This window comes from Ambystoma mexicanum, chromosome 9 (genome assembly GCF_040938575.1).
Source record: "Ambystoma mexicanum isolate Mex_15411 chromosome 9, UKY_AmexF1_1, whole genome shotgun sequence".
Lineage (NCBI taxonomy): Eukaryota > Metazoa > Chordata > Amphibia > Caudata > Ambystomatidae > Ambystoma > Ambystoma mexicanum.
The window spans coordinates 744,481,831-744,503,040 of record NC_090931.1 but is presented as its reverse complement, the minus strand read 5'-3'; the positions used below and the strand labels follow the sequence as shown (position 1 = coordinate 744,503,040).

The following is a 21,210-nucleotide window of genomic DNA, read 5'->3' as shown; positions in this document are numbered from 1 at the left end:
TATATACTTTCTTCTTCGGTATCTCTTCTTGGTGTGCCATTTCTTCTTCTCGTGACGTCACCAGGTTCTTGCTTTCATCGTTTCACACTTCTTCCAGAACTTCCTTTAGAAGACTGTCATTTCTTCGTGGGTACACCATGTAGGGCTTTCTCAATGGATACCTTGTTTTGAGAACACTTTGTGGTATAGGGATCATTATAGGCATCGTGCCTGTCGCAATTTTCGGCTTCCAACATATAGGTAAAATGGGGCTGCCGGTAGAGGCACTTGGCTCCTCCTCTACAGATGGGATTCCTAACTCTAGAGTCCTACTATTACTAGTGAACCCACTATTATTCTCCTGACGAATGTTCACCATCTGTTGGAACGTGAAGAGAAACATGTTGAGAATGCGCCAAAGGCCAAAAGCAGAGGCAATGTGTGTATAAAATCCAACTACACAGACTTACCAATACCTCTCGGAGATCGTAAATAATATATTTCCCTCAAACCACAACATACTCTATCTAGAAGAGTTGTAGAACCTAGAAAGATCTGGAGTCACTTTTTTTGTATCTAGTATATTAATTGTACACTATATATTGTTTTGTCCTGTCTTCCACTTGTTATTTATAAACTCATTGGTTTATTGATTTGTATTAATTTTTAACCTTCCTAGAATAAAGTTTATTTTTGTAAATGTTTTCGCTGTATGACTTATTGCATCACATTACAGGTTGTATAAACTCTCTACCTCTCCGCTTAATGTTATGTTTTTTCTCCAGGAAGAGGTAAAGACCGCACGTTTAGGGTTATAAAACAGGTGTGTCCCGGCATTCCACGCGTTTTTACAAACGTGTTGAGGTGCTGGCCATGGACCTGGCGCTAATCAGGCTTGGTTTGGAGTTTGCTTGAAGGTGGGAGCACTGCGTCGCCTTTGCGTACCCATATACGCCTGCAACCTTTCTCTGTACACCTCCTGCAAGCTGGTGCAAGACGAGTGACGACACAAAGGTCGAATGTCTCTGGAAATCCTGCAGAATCTGGTCTTACCTGACCGAAAAGACTGCCTTCTCTGCTGCAGGGTACTCAAGGAACGAGCAGTGTCCACATCGGTTTTGATGCCTAGAAGGGTCTCATCGACCTTCTTCCTGAAGTGGAAGGCTTGTCTATTACTTTAGACTGCACATCAGGGCAAATGTTTGCGGCTTTCAATCCCCCTTGGCTTCTAAGCACCACTATGTTGCCCGTCTGGTGGAAACCTGTGTCCGCTATATCCAGTGCCACGATCCAAAGCAGCCTCCCCATCGTGTAGCAATGTAGAGCCTCGTCCCTCTTATCAGGCAGACATTCTAAGATGGGACCCATGTCATACCACAATTCCCTGTTCTATCTGGAGAGAATAGCCATAGAATTGGCTTCTTTAATGGTGGTAGCGGCTGTGGTGATTACACGCTTTCCAAAAGCATCTAGTTGCTTGCCTTCCTTGCCCGGGGACACCATGCAAGGCGAGGACGGGTTGGCTGGCCTTTTCCGTGTGGCAGCGGACACCACAGAGTAAGGGCCTGGCTGTGTGCAAAGACACTTAGGTGCGGAATCCGTAACCCTATATTTCTTTTCCAGGCGATCTCTTTTTGGAGAAGCCGAGAAAGGATTTTTCATAACCAGCAGTTCATCTTCCTAGGTGTCATCAAGTATAGGGATGGCGACCACAGATTTCATGGAGGCTTGCCGCTTTTGAAAAAATAAATCCTCATTCTACTGATCCTCTAGAACTAGGTTGAAAAAGCTTAACTGCACATGCTAAGCAAGTGCCCGCACTGACAATCTGCTTCTCTGTTATTTGATCAATGAAGCGAGTGTCGGTAGCTGCTTTTGCAGCCTCCTTCACTCCCCCATTCCTACTATTCACTCCCACACTGACTCAGCCCTTACTAACCATCACCTCTACACCCTTGACGTCCTTGCCCCTCCCATGAGGTTCCGCATGAAGCCAGCCTCAAAGTGCATTAACTGGTTTGATTCTGATCTAGCCTCGTTGAAACGCAAGTGCAAAGCTGCGGAATGGAAGTCGTTGGCTTCTAACACATCATCTAACAACCTGGCCTGCCGCCTCCTCCAAAAGCAATACTGACTCTCCATCCGCTCCATGAAACTGGCCCATATCCAATCCCGCATCTTTGGAGCCTCAAACAACATGGCTGAATGTTCCAATCCTACTGCAGTCTCCACTTCTCCTCTTTCTCCACGGAGCTGGCCTCCCACTTCCCAACTAAAACTCAGGACATCCTGTCCTCTCTACTTCGCCCCTTCCTCCCCTGCCTGCATACAGTCCTCCCCTGATCCTCCTCTCACTACCCCTACTATCCTCCTTCTTACCCATAACACCTGATGAGGTTACCAAGACAGTCTGCTCTATGAAAGTCTCCTCCAAACAGGTGCTACTCTGCTCCTCTCGAATTATCAAGGAAAACATTGCCTCTCTCGCTCCATCCTTGGCGGAGTTCTGTAACCTCTCTTTTTCCACTGGATCTTTCCCTTCACCCATCAAGCACTCCCTTGTGCACCACCTGCTAAAAAAGCTGTCTGCGAACCCTTCCTACCTGGCTAACTACCGCCCTATCTCTACTACCTCCTACCTGGGCAAACTCCTGGAGATATTGGTCATCTCCCAAGTAATCCATCACACTGAATCGGTTGGCTTGGCTACCTCCATGACCATCAGTCTGGCTTCAGAGCAGCCATAGACACGGAAACTTCCCTCCTGAACACCCGTGATGACCTGCCCTCAAATCTCCAATACTCCTTCCACCCTTTTCCTCCTCGACCTGTCCTCTGCCTTTGACATGGTGAATCATTCCATCCTCATAAATCGACTCTGTGATACCCTGGGTATTACGGACCGGGCACTGGACTAGCTGACCTCTTTCCTCTCGAACCGGCCTTCTCAAGTGCACTGGGCCCTTTTCTCTCCTCTACCTCACTCTCGACTTGCGGCGTCCCTCAGGGCACTATGCTCTCGCCGTGGATTTTCAACATTTACCTTGGCCCTCTGGCCCACCAGATCTCCACCTTCTCTCCTCATTTTCAGTGTTATGCTGATGACACACACCTCTCCTTTAAGCTTTCCTTCTCTTCCTCCTCTCCTTCCTCTCACATTCCTGACTGTCTGCCTGCTATTCAGGCATGGTGCGCTGCTAACGAACTCTGCCTTAATGCCAGTTAAACTGAGATCCTTCTCACTGGGACTCCGATCACGTCCTTGGCCCCTCCTCTCACCCTCATTTGAGGCTAGAAACGTGTGTCATCTTCAACTCCTCTCTCTCCTTCTCATCTCATATCGCTGACCTTGGCAAGAAGGCCCAACTTTCTGCTCCTTCCCCCAAAAACTCAATGTCTCCAGAGCTCTGGTTCTCTCTATGCTTGATTGCTGTAACATCCTCTTCCTTAATCTTCCTCTCTCCTCCATTCACCCTCTTCAAAAAATCTAGAACCGGACTGCAAGACTTATCCCTGGCCTCAAGCCAGGGACAGCATCTCTCCATCCCTAAAATCTGCTCCAGGTGGTTGCAGATCTCTCTCCTTGACAGGAGCCTCCCTTTGGAACGGCTTCCCTGCCCCTCTCCGACTTGAGCCAGATCTCCTTAAGTTCTGGAAACTTTTCAAGACCTCGCTCTTTTCCTCCTCCTTCCCTCTCCCCCTCCCCTGCTAGTCTCCTCCTGCTGCTGCGACTGGCTGCCTGTGCTCCCTTATGAGTCGTACTAGGGTCAGGCCCTCCCTCAACCAGTCTCCCTTCACCCCTTCCTACCAGCACTTGCCCTTAGGCACCCTTTTCATGACTAGCCTTCCTAGGCTGGTTCATCCCCCCGCTCACACTTGACCCCTAACCACTGATTTCCCCCTTATACTTGCCCTCCTCGGCACCCTATAGCAGTTGCCCAGCCCTGGGCACTCTCCCTCTGGGACTTTTCCCTTTCCCGCCTCTCTCTATCCCTTCCCCTCGCCCTGATCTCCTCCCTCCCTCTGCACTTGTTAATGCACTAGGCCTAGTAGGCCTGTTATTGTTTCTCTTATCTCCTCCCTCACCCCCTCCTTTTGTCTTGTGGCACCTGGAAACACTTTTTTGCCATATAGGCACCATACAAATGTTCAATGAATAAATCATAACAGTGCATGAAAGGAACCAATTTCGTCTGGTGGCAAATCTCTTGAAGGCTGGTCTGGGGGCTCCCACTCCTCTGCTGGTACCATGTCGTCATACTCATCAGTAGTATGTGTGTCTAGCGATGTGTCTAGACCAGTATCTGTGTATGTGAGGGTAGCCACAGGGACAGAAAACAACTGAGGAGTTGGTCTCCGGGGGCAGGGTGGTGGAGCCACATCATCATGTGAGGGCAAGAGTGTAGGACCCTTATTGGGAGCACCTTTAGGGACCTGGGGAGGTAGCGGCTGCTGCAATTCAGGTGACTAAATTTTGCAAAGTAGACAGAATGTACAATTAGAGATGCCTGGGTGCCGATTGTGTTCCCATAGGAACTGTAGGCACAGCCGCTGGTGTAACAGGTGGTAGGACTGGCTGGCGAGGCGCTGGCCGAATCGGGTCTGGCTCCTCCTCCATGTCCTCCTGTTCAGAGAATAAAGCCTCCAGAGACTCTGAACCCTCAGAAAACACCGTCTTGCACTAATTGGACAGATGGTGATGCTCCAGCTGACCCTGCAGGCCCCAGGGTGAAGAGTAGCTTGGCCTTTATAGGCTGCTGTAGAAAGGAGAGTGCTGGAGGTATCTCTTTGTCAACACTTGTACTCCTAGGAAAACTTGTGGAGTCGACAACAGTGCCGTGGACCTCAACAGAGCTGACACCTGTCTTGGAGGCAGAGCAATCCTGACGACTGCGGCTGTAGTTGTCAACAAAGTGATCATGCACAGAGCAGTCGTCAACAAGGAGGTAAATTTCGTTCGATGGCCTATCAACAGATTCGTCGTCAGAATCATTGACGGGACTGTTGTTGACAAAGTCGTGGACAAAATAGCTGGGGTTGATAACGATGTATGCATGTGGCTCATTGACTGAGCATGGCTCATTGACTAAGTGTGGCTCATCAACGGGTCATCGTCGACACGAACATTGACGGACGTCTCTTCTCTGAAGAGTGGGACAAGTGTTTAGTAGTTGTAATCGTGGGTGTAGATGACGAGGCTGTGGAGTGGGCCATTGATGAAGACCTAGATCAGGTAGCTGCCAATGTCGTCGACTGGGGGTGGTGAAATATGTGACTTATGTCCCCTTTTAGGTTTCTTCCTCAGGGAAGTGTCCTTATGTGACCTCAACCTCTTTGTAGATGGAGTCAGTTGTATAGGCCTGCAACCTTGGCAGAGGAATGACCTGGGACCAAGGCCAAGTCAGAGGCCCCGACACCCTCCTCCAGCCACGGCAGCAACCTGCGATGACGATCCTTCAGAGTTTTAGATGATGAGGACTGGCAAATGGAGCAGTTGTCCACATTGTGGTTCGGGTGCAGGCAATATATGCATTTTTCATGTTGATCATCCAGAAAAATATTCTTGAGGCGACACTTGGAGCAGGGCCTGAAAAGGCGCTTCTTGCTGGCACCCGCCATGACCACATATGGAGAAGGCCTCAAACTGGAGAAGAAGGCCTCTTGCAGCAAGAAGATCCTGTGATGGTCCGGATCTTCACCGGCAATGGAACTCTGCTACCGGCAGTCACAAAAGTGATGGATGGTGATGAAAAAAGTTTAAGAACTATCTCAAAAATAGATTAAAAAAACAATTATTTTGAGGAGCGAAACGACTAGGACTTCCAATACGTAAACGTGTGGTAAAAATCCAAAGATGGCATTCAAGGGTGGAGCTAGAAGGGCTACTGTCTTTGGCTGGGGCAGTATGACCCAAGGTGACAGCAATAGGCTATACAGGTGCCAAGCCGTTTTTTAACCTTTAAAGCTAAACTGCTTTAATATTACCAAGGATTCCCAGCCTAACGACAGGGAATATTCATGAGCCTGTGAGTTCATGAAAGATCCAATGCTGGAGAATGTCCCATTGAGTTCTATGAGAGGAGAGCAGCAAAAAGAAAATATCACCCAACATTGTTCCTTGTGCTTGTGTGCGTGGATGGGTGCCCTGTGATGGTTATGTGCAACTTGGGCAAGATGAAGGTTGTTAGTTGTTCGTCCCAGTACTGTGAGACTTTTATTCGACATGGATGTTGATAGTAGTTTGTCCTAGCACTGTGGGACTACAAAGGTTTCCTGTTCAAAGTCTTGCAGCTTGAGTTTTCTTTAATTCCTTCTTAATATTCTTTCTATGTCTGCTTTGTGAACTAGAGCAGCTGGTTTGTGTGTGGTGACGAGGTGCTTTGCCTTAGTATTGTGGGACTCCTATTGAATCAGAGTTTGGCTGGCCCACTGGCTTGGTTGAAGTTACTGACTGCCCAGGTGTTTGGATACTTGTGGAGTTTTCTGCTTGCAGGTTTTTGGTATGTGTATGAGTGAAGATGGATAGATGCTCTGTGTGTATTTTAAGAGAGGGAGATGCAGTGTCTTGTTCTTTGTCCTGCTGGCCACTATGAGTGTGGAAATAGAATGCTGGTGTCTGCAGAGTGAATGCTAGCTCAGGGAATGTTCAGTGAGTGGGTTTTATGTGATGTTTTAAGTACTGTTCTAGTTGGGGCTTGAGCTACACTGTGAGCCTGTTGGGGCCTGAGCTAGATTGAGAGAGTTGGACGTGGGTCTCTGCCTTTGTGTACACTTGCGGCTTAAGAAGTCGGTTTGAGAACATAACCTAAAAATAAAAAGCCCACGTAATTTACAAGCTGAAGCCCGCTGTGCCACTGCTGCCCGATTCCTGCGTAACCTGATGCAACACCAGATCTCAGGTTCAATATGCGCTTTTGGCAGCCATGTTTAAGTGGAAAAGGTTTAAATACACAGTTCACATTTCTGTACTAGTCATTTTCATCCTATACATTTATAATACATGAATCCAATATTATTGTATATATGTATTTCATCACCCAACATAAGAGCGGAATTTTTGATTTAACTGACATTTTGAAACTATTTAGTGCAGAGATATCGGTTCTTTTTTTTCACTATGAATATTCTGTACATATCTTGTGAATTTGTGTATGGCTATTCATGAAAAACACTTATGTACATGTAAATATAGCTATTGCGAAATAGCATCTTTTTCTGCTGGAAAGATTTTGTACTTCCTCTTGAATTGACTTTTAGAACTGACATTACAGCCTCGTAAAAGCAGCCGGATTCCACAAGAACCCATTGTAAATGCCTCCCGCAAACGCTAATTGCAGGAAGCATTTACACTTTTCTACAAACGGAATGAGTAAACGTAAAGTCGATTTTGCCTATGTGTTATGCTTTACTTTTTCCACGGTGTGATGGAAAAGTTAAGTAGTGCAAAGAGTGGACCGTTTTCCCTTCAGTGCAAATGGATGTGGTCCCCTCTGTGCAATTTCGGATTCAAACTAACATGGCCCACAATGTCGTCTCCAAAAATCTATCGGAGTCCATGTTCTCCTAAAGTAAACATTGCATGGAGAGGTCCGGCTTCATTTGCACTTCTGTGTAAAAAGGCCACTTCCAACCTTTATACCACAAAGTAGAAAAGTAAACAGCCAAACACAAGCAAAATCACCTTTTAAAAAAAAAAATGGTATTGATTTTATAAACAAGTCTAACATAGTACATGTTAAATTCACATTAAAGGTCAGTAAGGCATGTTTATCACATAGAAGAAGGTGAATGCGGTAGACAAAAGAGCTGTAACTTGTTGTATGTTGCCCCTGCCTCCTCCCTCCCCTTCCCTCCTCTCCCCCTCTTTCCTCTCCCCCTCTCTACGAGAAAAATTAGACTGCATTGAAAAAATTAGGCGATAAACAGAGTCACACAGAACACTCAGTGTAGGATATTGCTCAACATGCATTGCATAGTTCCCCGCAAGGTCGTGGGTATGTAGATAACGTGAGGCTTCACTATGTACTTGATGTTGAGTACTTGGTGATGGTCTTACTCAGTTAGCCTTAAAGAATCCCAGTATGCTGCATCAAATTCCTGGAAGGGTACCCAGATTAAGTCTATGTTCTTGCGGGATTCCATGACTGCTGCTGTCAGGCTCTCCATTTCATAAATTTTGTGTGCTTTGGTGAGCCATTCTCTTTTAGTGGGGAGGACTGTGGACTTCCATTTAATAGTTAAGCATACCCTGGCTGCTAATAATAGGTTATGTGGCATGTGTGAGAGGGTTACATGGGAATCGTCCTCATCGGATTCCACTCCAAACAAAATCAGCGCTGGCGTGAGTACTCTGTGAATCCCGTCTATAGGTTGGATCCACCCCAGGACCTCCTTCCAGTACGCTTTCACTTTACTGCATCCCCACCACTGGTGCCAGTAATCACTGATTTCACCACAACCTCTCCAACAGTTGGGGGGGGGGGGAGTGCCCAGGATCATTTGGACAAGCTCTTGAAAGTGTAATCCCACCTGACTAATATCCGTGCGTTGTGCATTTTATATTGCGTAGAGATAGACGATGCCCATACTGCTCTACGTATAGTCTTCCAAACCCCAAGTTGATCTGTCAGCTCTAATTCTGCCTCCCATTTCAACTCGCATGACGGGCGGATTAGGTGGCCTCTAGTGATCAATGCTTTGTACATGCGAGCTATGAGGCCTTTAGTAGTTTGAGGAACACTAAGAATCAGTTCAAATGGAGTGAGGGGTCATCGAAGGGAGTCGCCCCAACGGGGGTCTTTGAGGGCACTTCTCATATTTAAAGGTATTGCAACTCCTTGCAAGGCCACCCGAAGGTCCTCTATAGAGGTGCACAAACCCTCTTTCCACATTTGGCCCACTCTCACGAGCCCAGCTTTGTACCAATTTTGAAAGCGGTGGACAACACATATAAGGTTTTGAATGTGGGGGGACCAGACACAGCTAACCGGGGAGGGCCAGTCGTGATACCCTGCATGGCTCGAGAAGGGCGCCAGAGTGACCATAGCACTTTGAAAACTGGGTGTTCTCTAATTCTTCGTGTCATGGCCGGCAGGGGAACCCACAGCCATTCCCCCAGACTGACTGGTGCAAAGGAAATGTTTTCTATGGTCACCCATTGCTTCTCAAGGTTTTCCCATAGATGATCGACCAATATCCGGAGTTGGGAGGCCTTGTAGTATTCCTTCAGGTCTGGAAATGCCATGCCCCCAGACTCTTTGGGTAAAATGAGAGTTGAGTAGGGGACTTTGGCCTTTTTACCAGCCAACAAAAATGCCAATAACGTCTGTTTAATTTCAACAACAAAGGATTCCGGAATAAGTATCGGGAGGGATTGAAAAAGGAACAGAAACCTGGGCAGGATGTTCATCTTTACGGAGATGAATCTGGCTGCACAAGACAGACAATTTGGACCATCTATTAATGTAATTCCTGATGGCTTTCCATAAGGGGACATAATTTGCCACGAAAAGATTTGCAAGGGATACAGTGATGGTTACCCCTAAGTATCTCACAGATTGGGATTGTACCCGAAAGCCCCAGCTAACATCCAATGACGGCAGGGGCGGGGAGGAGGGTCTCACCGTCTGTTCTCAATGGTACAGCTATGGTTTTTTGAAGGTTTTGCACGGAAACCTGACAGGGCTCCATATTTTGTTAATGCATGGAAGAGGGCTGGGATAGAATCTGCCGGCCGGGTGAGGTATAGCAGAATGCCATCGGCAAACATTGCCAACTTGTATTCTTTGCTTCCCCGAGTCATGCCACGAATCAGGGTGCTCAACCGCAATGCCTGGGCGAAGGGCTCAATAACAAAGGCGTAAATCAGGGGGGGGGGGCGGACAGCCCTGCCTAGTGCCTCGTGGGATGGCGAGGGGATCAGAAGAGGTGCCATTAATGGAAGCCCTGGCTTGAACTGTGCGGTATAGTGCACCAGCTCCACGAGTCCATGCTACCCCCAACCCCACCCATTTCAGTACTGTCAGCAGAAAAGGCCATTCCACGCGATCGAACGCCTTGTCGGCATCTAGCGACAGAAGGAGCAGGTCATCGGCTTCCCGGAGGCCAGCCATTAGATGTAAGGTAGATCTAAGGTTTTCCTGATATTGTCTGCTCCCTGTCTACCCCTAACATAACCCACCTGGTCTGTATGAACCTGCTGGGGAAGGACCTGGATGAGGCGGGCTGCCAGGATGCTGGAGTACATTTTTGCATCTACATTAATGAATTAATGAGGGAGATTGGGCAGTACGACGCACAGTCTAGGGGATTTTTGCCTTCTTTGGGAATTACTATAATTATTGACTCAGTGAACCGTTTGGGGGCTTGGCCTGTCATTAAGATTGAATTGAAAAGCTTGGTGAGAAAGGGGAAGAGGGTCCTGCTATTTGATTTGTAGAAAGCTGCCGTGTAACCATCCTGCCCAGGTGGCGAACCCGCTTTTAGGTTAGAGATCGCTCCTTGAACCTCTATGGTGGTGTTCGGTGCATTTAACATTTCCAGGTGTTCTAAGGCTATGGGCGGATGAGGGAGAGCGGCTAGGTATTCCTCAATCACTGAGGGTGAGCTTTCCCCTCGGCTGTACATAGCTGCGAATAGAACCTCGAAAAGCGGCTCACTATCTCGTGAGGGTTTGTGAGAGCAGTTCCGCCTTTGTTGTGAATTTTATATACAGCTCTGTCCGCTCTCTGCTTTCGTAGCCGATTTGCAAGCATTGTGTGGGCTTTATCTCCCTTTTCGAAGAATTTTTGTTTAAGGTATCCGAGTTGTGTGAGTGTCTTACCATTCCATATGTCTTTTAGTTCCTCTCTCAGCCCCTTAATCTGAGTTAACCTATCTTCTGCCTGGGCGGGGTGTCGTCGGAGGTCTTGTTCTAGGCGCGAGATGTCAGACCTGGGCTCTACCTCCCTACACTGCCTGAGTCAATTGTTAGATGCTCCCTCAGATATCAAGATTGGCCTTATCGTGGCTTTCCCAGCTTCCCAAATCGTGTTAAGTGACATCCCATCCACATTGTTTGTTTCAAAGTAGCTTGTGATGGCCTGAACACGGAGTCTCTACACAAAAAGTAATTGTAGATCCACCATCTATCCGCTCCAAAGGGGGGCCCCAGGTCCAAGTCGATTGTGCATAGCTCGTGATCCGTCCAGGCCACTACTTCTATGGCCGTCCCTAGAATTTCATTTTCGCATTTTGCCCCCAGTAAAAGATAATCAATTGTGGAGAAAATCTGATGCGCGGGGAGAAAAAAGTGTAATTCTTGTCTCTGGGACAGGTTGTGCGCCATGTGTCAATTAAATGGTGCTCTTTCATCTGACTTAGGAATCGGCTTCCTTGCAGATTGCTTGGTGGTTGGGTGTCCTGTCGCACTGGGTTGCAGTCCAGTTCCCATTCGCTACCACATTAAAATCCCCCCCCACAAATTAATGTACCCAGCTTCCAGTCTTCTAAAAAAAAATCAAACAGGGGCTCAAAAAAACTCAATTGACTCTGGTTTGGGGCATAGGCTGAGCAGAGGGTAATCTTGCGAGTCCTCAGTTCCCCCTTAAGCGCCTCATATATACCCTGAGCCTCACTGTGTATTTGCTCTATTCGGAATGCCAAGGACTTCCTATACAAAATGCCTACCCCACCTCTCTTTTGGGGACCTGAGGCCCATATTGTGTCACCAATATCCCTTCCCACGATCCTGCGCTCTTCCCCCTGAGAATATTTTGTTTCTTGCAGAAATAGTGCATCTAGTTTAGATTGTTTGAACTGTCTTGCCAGCATGGATCTCTTATGAAGGGAGTTTAGACCCCTTACATTCCGGGATCCAAAGACTATACCATCAAGCCTTTGTATTTTGCGTCTTAAGTAGAGGAGGACGCCCTCCCCATGTGGTGTTTTGGGAACTCTGTCTAGCTAATGCTGAGTGTGAGCGTGATTTAGTGTTGTGGTTCTGGTATTCCAGTTTGTCTGGTTGAGTGTTCTTCCCTCCGCCCTTCCCTACCCCGAGAAAAGCTAAACCTAGCATTCTCTATCGCTAAAGGAGACGCCCTAAACTAAGAAGGACCACTCTGATGAGGCCCCTCTTCATGCATCTTTTGAAAAAGTGAACATACAACTATGAACATGCGGTGGGAACAGTGTGCAGTGATGTGGGTGAATTCGAACCATTCCTCATTCATTCAGGCGAACGCTCCTTAAATGAGGCTCGCCCCAACCTTTAAGCTAGAGGCCGTCGAAAGCCAAAAAGAAGAATACAGAATGGAAAAGATCAATGTATCACGTCACGGAGTGTTCAGGCGTTTGTATTTTCACTTTGTTTGCACTCGGCCGCTCCTATGGGGCTTCCGCGCCACGTCTGGTTGTGGCCCTGAAGGTTTCCTGCGGGTGTCGGTGTCCATGCACTCTGCTGGGCCTCGGAGGTGCCGCAGGGCTCTCTCCGCTTCTTCTATCAATGTTATTCTAAAGTCATCACCTCCAAATTCAAAAGGCAATAATGAGAAGGGGTGGCCCCACCGATAGCAAACTCCCTTTTCCTGCAGCCAGACCGTGAGGGGGCGAAATCCCCTTCTCTTGGCCAGGGTCATGGCTGAGAGGTCTTGGTAGAGTTTCACATTTGCACCTCTGAATTCTATCGTGTCCTTTTCCCTTGCCTTCAGTAGGATATCCTGTCGCAGGGTGTAGTAGTTGCATTTTACGAGGACCGATTGGGGACCCCGCAGGGGACTTCCAGCCCTGTGCACGCTGTCGAATTCCAGCTTTGGGGGATCGACATCCCCGTAGAGGGTCAGAATCAGGGCTTTGACTTTGCTTTCCAGGCCCACTGGGAGTTCCCCCTGTTCCTCTGCTAGACCCAGTATTTGAATATTTGATCTTCGCTCCCTGTTTTCGAGGTCATCAAGCTTCGCCTCTACGTCTCTTTCCTTTTGTTCCAAGTCTTGGAGCTGGGCTTCGTACTGCATCGTTGCTATGTCTCCTGACTGCTGGTTACTCTCCACACCGTCCAGTCGGTCTTCTACCTTAGCCATTTTATTCTGCAAATCGGAGACGGTTCCCGTAAGGCTAGGCTTGATTGAACTGATCTCCCCGAGCAGGAGCCATATGTCTGACTTGGTGGCGCTGTCGAGGTCATTAACAGGAATCTCCAAGGAGCTTTGGACTTCATCTGACTCCATGGCGGTGCCAGCTCGGCCAAATGTTCGCAGTAGCGCCAAAGGTGCGTGGGTCCAGCTTTCTCTCAACTGGCGCTGGTGACCTGCTGCCACTGTTTGAACGCACAAAATACCCTTGACCAGAACGTTCTTGAAGGCCAGCGTTTTGTGCAGACCGGAGTTTGCCCGTTAGCCTTTCCTTCCCATTTAGCATGAAATCAGGCCTAGCGTGCCTCACTCTGCTTTTATAGCCGGCCTCTCGGGTTACATGCAGTGTCAGGGAGAGTCTGGGAGCGAGGTGTCTGGCTAGTGATCACTGGTACCGCAATTGCTTACTTTGGTGGGTGAGATTCAATGGGCCTTTGTGGCCTCAGTCCAGGGCCCGGGACCGTAACCTGAAGATGTACGGTTTTATGTGATGCTTCACTGGAGTTTCGCTCGCTGTGCGCCCAGGGCCAGATGTGTCTCTGCAGTTTGTGCGGGGAGTCCCTGTGGAGGCCGCTGTGCTGCTGCTCGCTCCGGTGCCGAAAGTGATTGTAGGTGTGGATATGGCCAGCAGCCCGGGGGGGACTCCCTACTTTAGCCAAGTGTCCAGAGCTGTGTGTGGGGGGGGGGTAAGGGAGGGTGGAGCAGAATCCCAGCCTGCCCATCGTATCATCCGCCAGGTGAACAAGGAACTGGAGGCCCCTCGCGGGTGTGTCGCGCCCCCACTTGAGCTCCGCTATGTGTTTTTCTGGGAGGAGGAGGGCTTGCCGCCTGTTATCCCACCCGCGCACCTCCAGGGGCTGGGGCCGATCGCCACTGCTGCCGCCGAGGAGCGCACGTATCTCGTGGGCCAAGGTGGGGGAGGGGCGACGTACCGTGCTCCATTCTGATCTCCCGACCGCTCCACTGGGCCTGTCTCACCGCTCCAGCCACTGCCGCACACCCTCTGGCGTTGTTCTCAGGATCCCACTGCTGATCTGGCAGGCTCAACCATGCTGGTTGTGCTGGATCCTCACCAGCCGGGAGCCCGTTGTGCGGCTGCCATTCTCGAGTCGGAGATGCAAGGTCAGGGGCTCATCTTTGGCACACGATTTTCTTCACGATACCCTTTATGATTCCTCTGGAAACTTCATCAGTTACTGCCCAGGCGGTTTCAGATGCTAAACGTTAAGTTTCAGGGATGGTGGATTTATTCTATGTAAGTATTGCCAGCATGTTTTAGCCTGAAGAGGGAGATGATGGATTAAGCTTCCATCACGTCTGCGCCCCCTGGTGGTCCCTCACGCAAAATGACCCTTACATTTCATTGTTGTTATGTAGTGGCCTGGGCCCATACGCTCAATGAAGCACAGACAACAACTACATCCTATCTCCTTTATTACTATCACATAATTAACTTGCTTTTCCTTTCCCCCTCCCCTTACTTCCCTCCTCCCGCCCCTTCCTTTCCAGTCTCTACTTTCACTTTCCCCTTAAAGGGGCCGGTGCCGGTGTCGCGTAACACCTCCCCCCCTTACTTATCATGGGAGTCCATGGGTTACATTTCTTCAATGAGGCAGGTTGGTTTCCCAGGAACTCGCTGGGTCTGGCCCGGCGGGTCACTCACGTCATCGTCCGGCTCCTTCGGTGGCGGGTCCTCGGGTGGTTTGGGGTCCTCTTCCCTGACCTCTGGTTCTTCCGCTCCCAGAGGGGCATCTTCTTCCGGGTTCTCTTGGGACATTTTGTAGAAGAAAGAGGTGTTCCTTGTTATCTCCTTGTTGTCCCCTATGGCAGTGATCATGGGTCCCTTGACTTCCGTTACCACCAGTGGCTCCGGCCTGTATCTGGAATCCATTTTCCATTGTTGTGCTTGTCTGACCAGCACTATCTCGCCTACTGGGATTTGGGGTTCTCAGGCTTTCTGTTTCTTGTCGGCCCAGTCTTTGGCCTTCCTTCTCTTATCAGCCTCTCGTCTTCTGATTTCTGCATCCTCTGTCGGGGTGTAGTTTTCTATCTGGGGTAGTCTGGTGTATGGTTTGTATCTGATCATCAGCTCTGCCGGAGTCTTGCCTGTTGTTTCGTTTGGCGTATTCCGATAGCTTCTCAGCATTTGAGAGATAGCTTGAGGCATCGATGCCTGGTCTGTCGCCGCCTTCTGGCAGGTCCGCTTGATGTTAGCCATCAAGTGTTCCACCATGCCGTTGGCTTGGGCCACAGCAGTGTAATCCTTTGGTGGTGGAATCCTAGGTGTGCTGCAAACTTCCCGAACTCCTGTCCTTGGAAGGTGGGCCGTTGTCGGTTTTTACAACGTTGGGGACGCCGGCCACGACCTGGTGGAATGCTGTGGACTGTACGCGTTTCACTAGCGGGAATCTGGAGTATTCATCGAGTGCCACTAGGAGGTGACCTCCTTCTTCAAGCAGTCCATAGAAGTCTAGCGTGACTCGTTGCCAAGGCCCTTCCGGCAGGGGAACTGTCTGGAGCGGGTATGGGGGTGAGCTTGCCATGTTTACCTGGCACAGTACGCAGTGTCTCAGTGTGTCTTCGACTACGGTGTCCATGTGCGGGTACCAGACCTGGTTGCTTAGTATCTTCTTGGTGTTGGCTATGCCTCTGTGTCCCTCGTGCGTGATCCCACTAGGGGTTTCCTGAGGCTTTTGGGGGCCACTAGCCGGTTTCCTCGCAGGAGTGTTCCTTGCTCTGTCGTGGCCAACTCTCCCTGTATTTTTGCCATTCTTAGTAGGTCTCTCCTGTCCGTTTCCCCTGTAACGCTCACCTTGTATCCACGGGGACTTCTTTCGACTGGCCTGGGATGCTTCTGGGAACACTGCACCTTCTCTGGGGTTCATGCTGCTAGTGATCAGTTCTAGAAGATAGGAGGTGGATTTTAGCTACTACTCCTTCCCTCAAGACCCACCTCCCCGTGTTCCCCTTGCGATTCCTCTTGGGACTTCTCTCACCTTGATTTTCGTAATGATGCGCTCTCTGTCCTGCCGTGCTGGGCAGGGGCGCGTTGTCGTTGGCACCGTTCCGCCGAGTTACTTCACTGGCGTGGGCCTGGACTCCAGACCAGCTGCGACTCCACTTTTCAGGTAAGTCTTTTTTCGTATTAAGAATAATGTCTGTATTGGTAGATGCTCCAATAACCTTCTCTGCCTGTCTTGCAGGTGCTGGTGGAAACATGCTGATTCCGGAGACAGAGCTCGAGAAGGTAAGGATGCGTTGAATGCGGCTCTGAGAGCGTCCTTGAAAGTTGGCTAACCTGTGCTGTTTCTTGCAGGTCGCGGGAGGAATCCTGGAAGAAATGATCGAACGGGACCAGGCGCCATTGGATGATGCTTGGGTGGCGATGGTCTTCCACGAGTGCTGGGTAGGTAAGCTTACTTGATGTCTTGTTCTCACCCCTCTTTACAGGGATGTTGCAGGAGGAAGATCAAGATGTCCAAGAAGGCTCCGGTTGGAAGGAGGAGCTGAAGCTGGGCAAGTAAGGATGACTGTGGTTCTTTGTCTTCTCTCGCCCGTGCAGGCCAAGATGCTGAGCAGGACCCGGTGAACGTCACGCTGCAAGAGCAGAATAATGCGAAGTGCATGCCTCGAGTCGGGTGTGGTTTAAATACCCAGTAGGGATCCCAGGTGCCTTCAGGGCGAGCCCTGCCCTGGATGCTAGACTACTAGTTGCAGTTCCCCATTCGTCTTTGTGGGGGCAGCAATGTTTGTCCATTGCCCATTGAAAACCGCACCAGTCCTGTGAGCCCGATGCCAACGGCGCCAGGACTGGCTCCAAGGGACCCGAGAGGGACAAAATAGGACCCTTCGGGTCTTGTTAACAAACAGTGGCGAGGACAAGAGGGCCCGAGTTCCTTGGCCCGCAACCAAGGTCGTGACACCCCTTCGTCCCCATCTCAAAGTGTTCCGTGGCCGCCTGTCGCCACCGGTTGGTGTTCGTGAGTTGGACCGCGGCCCGTATCGTCGGGTCAGCTCTGCTCCATTCCACAAATTGCTTGTGATTGCAGACGGAAAGGGCGTTCAGGGATAGGTAGGCAATGTACTCCTCTGCCTCACCTTGCATGGTGTTGTCCGGGGCCTTGTCAGGGTGTCTTGACAGGTAGTCGGCTGGGTTGGCTTCACCTCCAGGCTTGTGAACGATGATGTAGTCATACTCCTGGAGGCGTATGCCCCAGCGTTCACTGCGTGGTGGCATCTTTACCTTGGGGTTGCCGAATAGGCACAGGAGGGCTTGGTGATCGGTTATGAGAACGAAAGTCCTCCCGATGATGAAGTGATGGAACTTCTTGCATGCCCAGACCGCGGCCAGACTCTCCCGTTCTGCTTGAGAGTAGGCTTGCTCCTGGGATTGAGCGTTCTGCTGGCGTATGCGACTACGTGTGTCTCAGTGTTCTACTGAGGGTTGATCTGGGCTAAGATAGCGCCTAGGCCAAGGGGGCTGGCATCCACTGTGATTTCCGTGTCCCATTGCGGGTTGAAGTACGCTAGCTGTCGGTTGGTCGCTAGCTCCTGTTTGATTGTGGGGAAAGTGTTCTGGCACTGTTCATCCCATGTGAATGGCTGAGGAGTTGGCGCAGTGGGTTGGTGAGTGTCGCATAGTGGGGAAGTTATTGTGTGCAGTAGCCGGCCATGCCTAGGAATGATCTTAGCTCGGATACATCTTTCGGGCTCGTCAGGTTGACAATGGCGCTGATCTTGCCGGGTTCTGCTCTGATACCCTGGTCCGAGAAGATATGTCCAAAGAAACACAGGCTGTGTTTATCAATGTCAAACTTCGGGCGGTTGAGGGTGAGGCCGGCTTCATGGAGAATGTGACAGACCTGCCCCAATGCGTCATCATGTTGGTCCTGGGTGACTCCAAAGACCAAGATGTTGTCGCTGTAGTTGAATGCATTTGTGACTGGGCTTATCAGCCGTCGTATGGTCTCCTGGAAAATTTCGCCCGCTGATGAGATTCCGAAGTTCAGCCTTTTATACCAGCACAGGCCTTCGTGTGTCGTAAAGGTTGTTATGGGCCGTGACTCGGGGGTCAATGACCAGCTGGTGATAGCCTTGGTTCAGGTCCACCTTCGAGAACCGGGTGGCTTGGTTGAGTCTCACCAGCATGTCCTCAATGTTGGCCGCGGGTGTCTCTCCGTTTGGATTGCTGTATTAACTAATTAATTCATATTTGCAGGAGGTATTTAGAATAGATTCCAATCAAATCTGCTTTCTCTTTTTTACCAGGTGTAAAAGTCAGGACGATTACATAGGAATGGTGGTAAACCAACTGGATTTGTCATGCGGTGCAGGAAACGGTGCAGACAAGTCAAATGTGCTCCTCTCCCCAAGTCGCCTGACAAATCCTACAAAACCCCCGTGATCGGTAAAAGTGCTAGAAATTGTTACCGAGACTTTTGATCAATCGGGGCGTTGGGATAATGATCCCCCGTGTATTTCTCTCGAAGGAAATAAATGAGGTTGGGGAAATTTAGTTTAGGGGAAAATGCCCTCCAAATATTTTAGCATTATGCGATAATCGTAGTGAAAATACCCAGATCAATTATAGATAACGAGCCCCAACTAGCGTTCTATTTAAACAATGCTGCCAAAAGAGCATGCAATTACTGAGGTCCGGTACTTAATACCATGCACGTGACAAACGGACCTGTATACAAAGACATTGCTCTCCTTGACTAGAATCCTATTAGGGGAGACACGTGACGGGCTGTAAGCATGGGCTTCACCACTTTTTTGTTTTGGCTAATGGGTGGCGCTAAAATGCCTCCTATAAGCCAAAACTAGTGCATTATAGAACAACTAAGAAGAAATACAATATGAGGAGAGACCCATAACTTGCAGGTGTTGTTTGGCTCTTAACCCACCCATTGGCCACCCATGGCGATTCCCACCCACTTCATTTCCCTCCCTGCCCAAAAAACATCTTCCTGTGATCTCTTTGAGCTAGGTTTATCAAGCCTGGCCATCAAACTCTGTGGTCAAAATGACGGCCAGTGTTTTTTCAAAGCAGTCTTCTGAAAGTTAATGACTTAATTGGAGCAGTAAGCACGCTACTGGTGTAACAAAAATGTTTTAACCATGGCTGCCTTCAGCCACTCGATTTATAAGCACTATGCAGGTCTTTCACTGAGGTCCTGTTAAAACAAGCATTGGCAAAGTCAACAGTGTTGGCTTGTGTATACGTATTAGGTGTTTGCCAAGCACTGCTATTATATGCCCAGGCACTCCCACCACTTTGCAGCTGCTACCATTAATGGTCAGTTAATACCACTGTGGCAGTGCCTGGCAAATGCTTTTCCCCATGCCTACACAAACGCCTGAAACGTGGGCATTGCCAATGCATGTTTTAAAAGGTCTTGTAATGGATTTATACCTGGATGTATTGTATGCTTAAAACAAACATTTAACCTTGAAATGAACACTGAGTGCTCGCCTCTTGTGCACTTTTCTCCTAAACGTAAATGTGCATATGCACATTTCAAGCAACATGCCATGCTCTAAATAGATTTCCCCTGTCGGGATTGTAACATAACTGATGTCACTACCATTCTTTGCATAATTATAGGCCCCAAAAAGACCACGTATCTATGGTAAAGGATATGGAGAACTTCCAACACGTTTCCACACAAAATGTACATTGAAAAAAAGAAATTTGGAATGTTTAAATTGCTATAAATGAAATGTGTTGTATGGGATACATTACAATGAATGGCTTTACCTATGATCTACTGGTTAGAACACATTAGAACACATAGTACATTAGGTAGGCTCGCCATAAGTTGAGTAACATAGGGCTCCTTAATACACATCCCAATAAAATAACAAAACACTAAGCAATAACCAACACACAAACAAATCCCTCCTTGAAACTAGGGTCTCCTAATGAGCACAGTGGTCACGGTAAAATGGTAAAAATAGGTCAGCCGGTGTCGGGCTCGCATAGCATAGTTACCTCATTGGGCACGGAGAACCTACTGCGTAGCACAAATAACCTATACCTACCCTTTGCAGTACCCCACACAGTACATATCCTGTGTGATTCCAACTCAGAATCAGGTATTTTAAGACCAGATGGTCTCCAAAATATTATATGTGTTTCATAGTTGCAATGATATGCGTAACCAGGCCTTAGGAAGGGAATCTCTAGGACCTTTGCGTGCTATGCCGCTGTCCCGCAGGTCTTACTTTCTTTCCGAGATCGTGCTTGATGACTTCCTGAACCAGTACATCCGTTAGAGTTTTGAAATCCGTCACAAACTTCTTGTTCTTCTCGCCCTCCTTTTTTTCTTCTATCAGAAGCTGGAAGAGGGACTCCTCCAACCGAGACGCACGTGCGATGCACGCAGCTTTTTCCGCAGCACGCACCAGCTCACGCAGGACTGCAGACATCGTGGACACGTGATATGGGACCTGTGGTTAAAAGGAGAACAGGAAAAAGCATTAGTTGGAATGTCAAGACAATTACTACTATAGTGTCAATCGTCCTGTTGTGAGGCGGGTTCAGAGGAGCCATTATATGCCTCAGTGGGGCGATTGCCTTAGTGAGGGCTCAGAGCCATTACCAGCCAAGCTAACCCCAGAATGGGGTCTTTAACAAGATTAGCACCTTGGGCTTCCGAAGGAATCGGCTCTGCGTGTAATGCACAGGTTCGATTATCAGAACATAAAACTACCTACAACGATGGGCAGTGTTTGTAATCAAAGGACAGAAGTCCTTTAACTATTCAGGCCGCAGAGCGGGACCGATGCGACAGTACAGGTAAGTGTGGGAGCAGGATATGTGTGGATGGGGGTGGTGACTTGAAAAAATTTGGTGCCTGAGAAACTAGCCGAAATTCTAAATGGCTGCCTGTGGGAGTGGAGCAAGAGGATCTAGCCTGAGACTAATAGAGGCAATTGTATGACTGGGAGACATCAAACTCATTTATCAAGGAGACAAAAGTGAAGCAACCCCACAAGAGCTCCAAACTGTAAGTAAACAGGTGCGTGTGGAGGTAGGATGCTCGGGGAATGCATCAGACATGACAACGCTAGACTAGTGACAAATACATGCATATGCTGGTACAAGTGCATCTGAAGAGTG

The 21,210-nt window shown here is 48.9% G+C and overlaps 1 protein-coding gene across 2 annotated transcripts in view; it reads right to left on the bottom strand.

The window, feature by feature from the left end:
• The window catches only part of INPP1 (inositol polyphosphate-1-phosphatase), a 306,706-nt gene that overhangs the window by 95,618 nt on the left and 189,878 nt on the right, over nt 1-21,210 (bottom strand). For both annotated transcript variants that reach the window (XM_069615667.1, XM_069615666.1), the window contains exon 2: nt 20,313-20,537. In XM_069615667.1, the coding sequence (XP_069471768.1) occupies nt 20,313-20,516 (204 nt within the window). In that variant the 5' untranslated portion in view covers nt 20,517-20,537. The remainder of the gene's footprint in view (nt 1-20,312; nt 20,538-21,210) is intronic.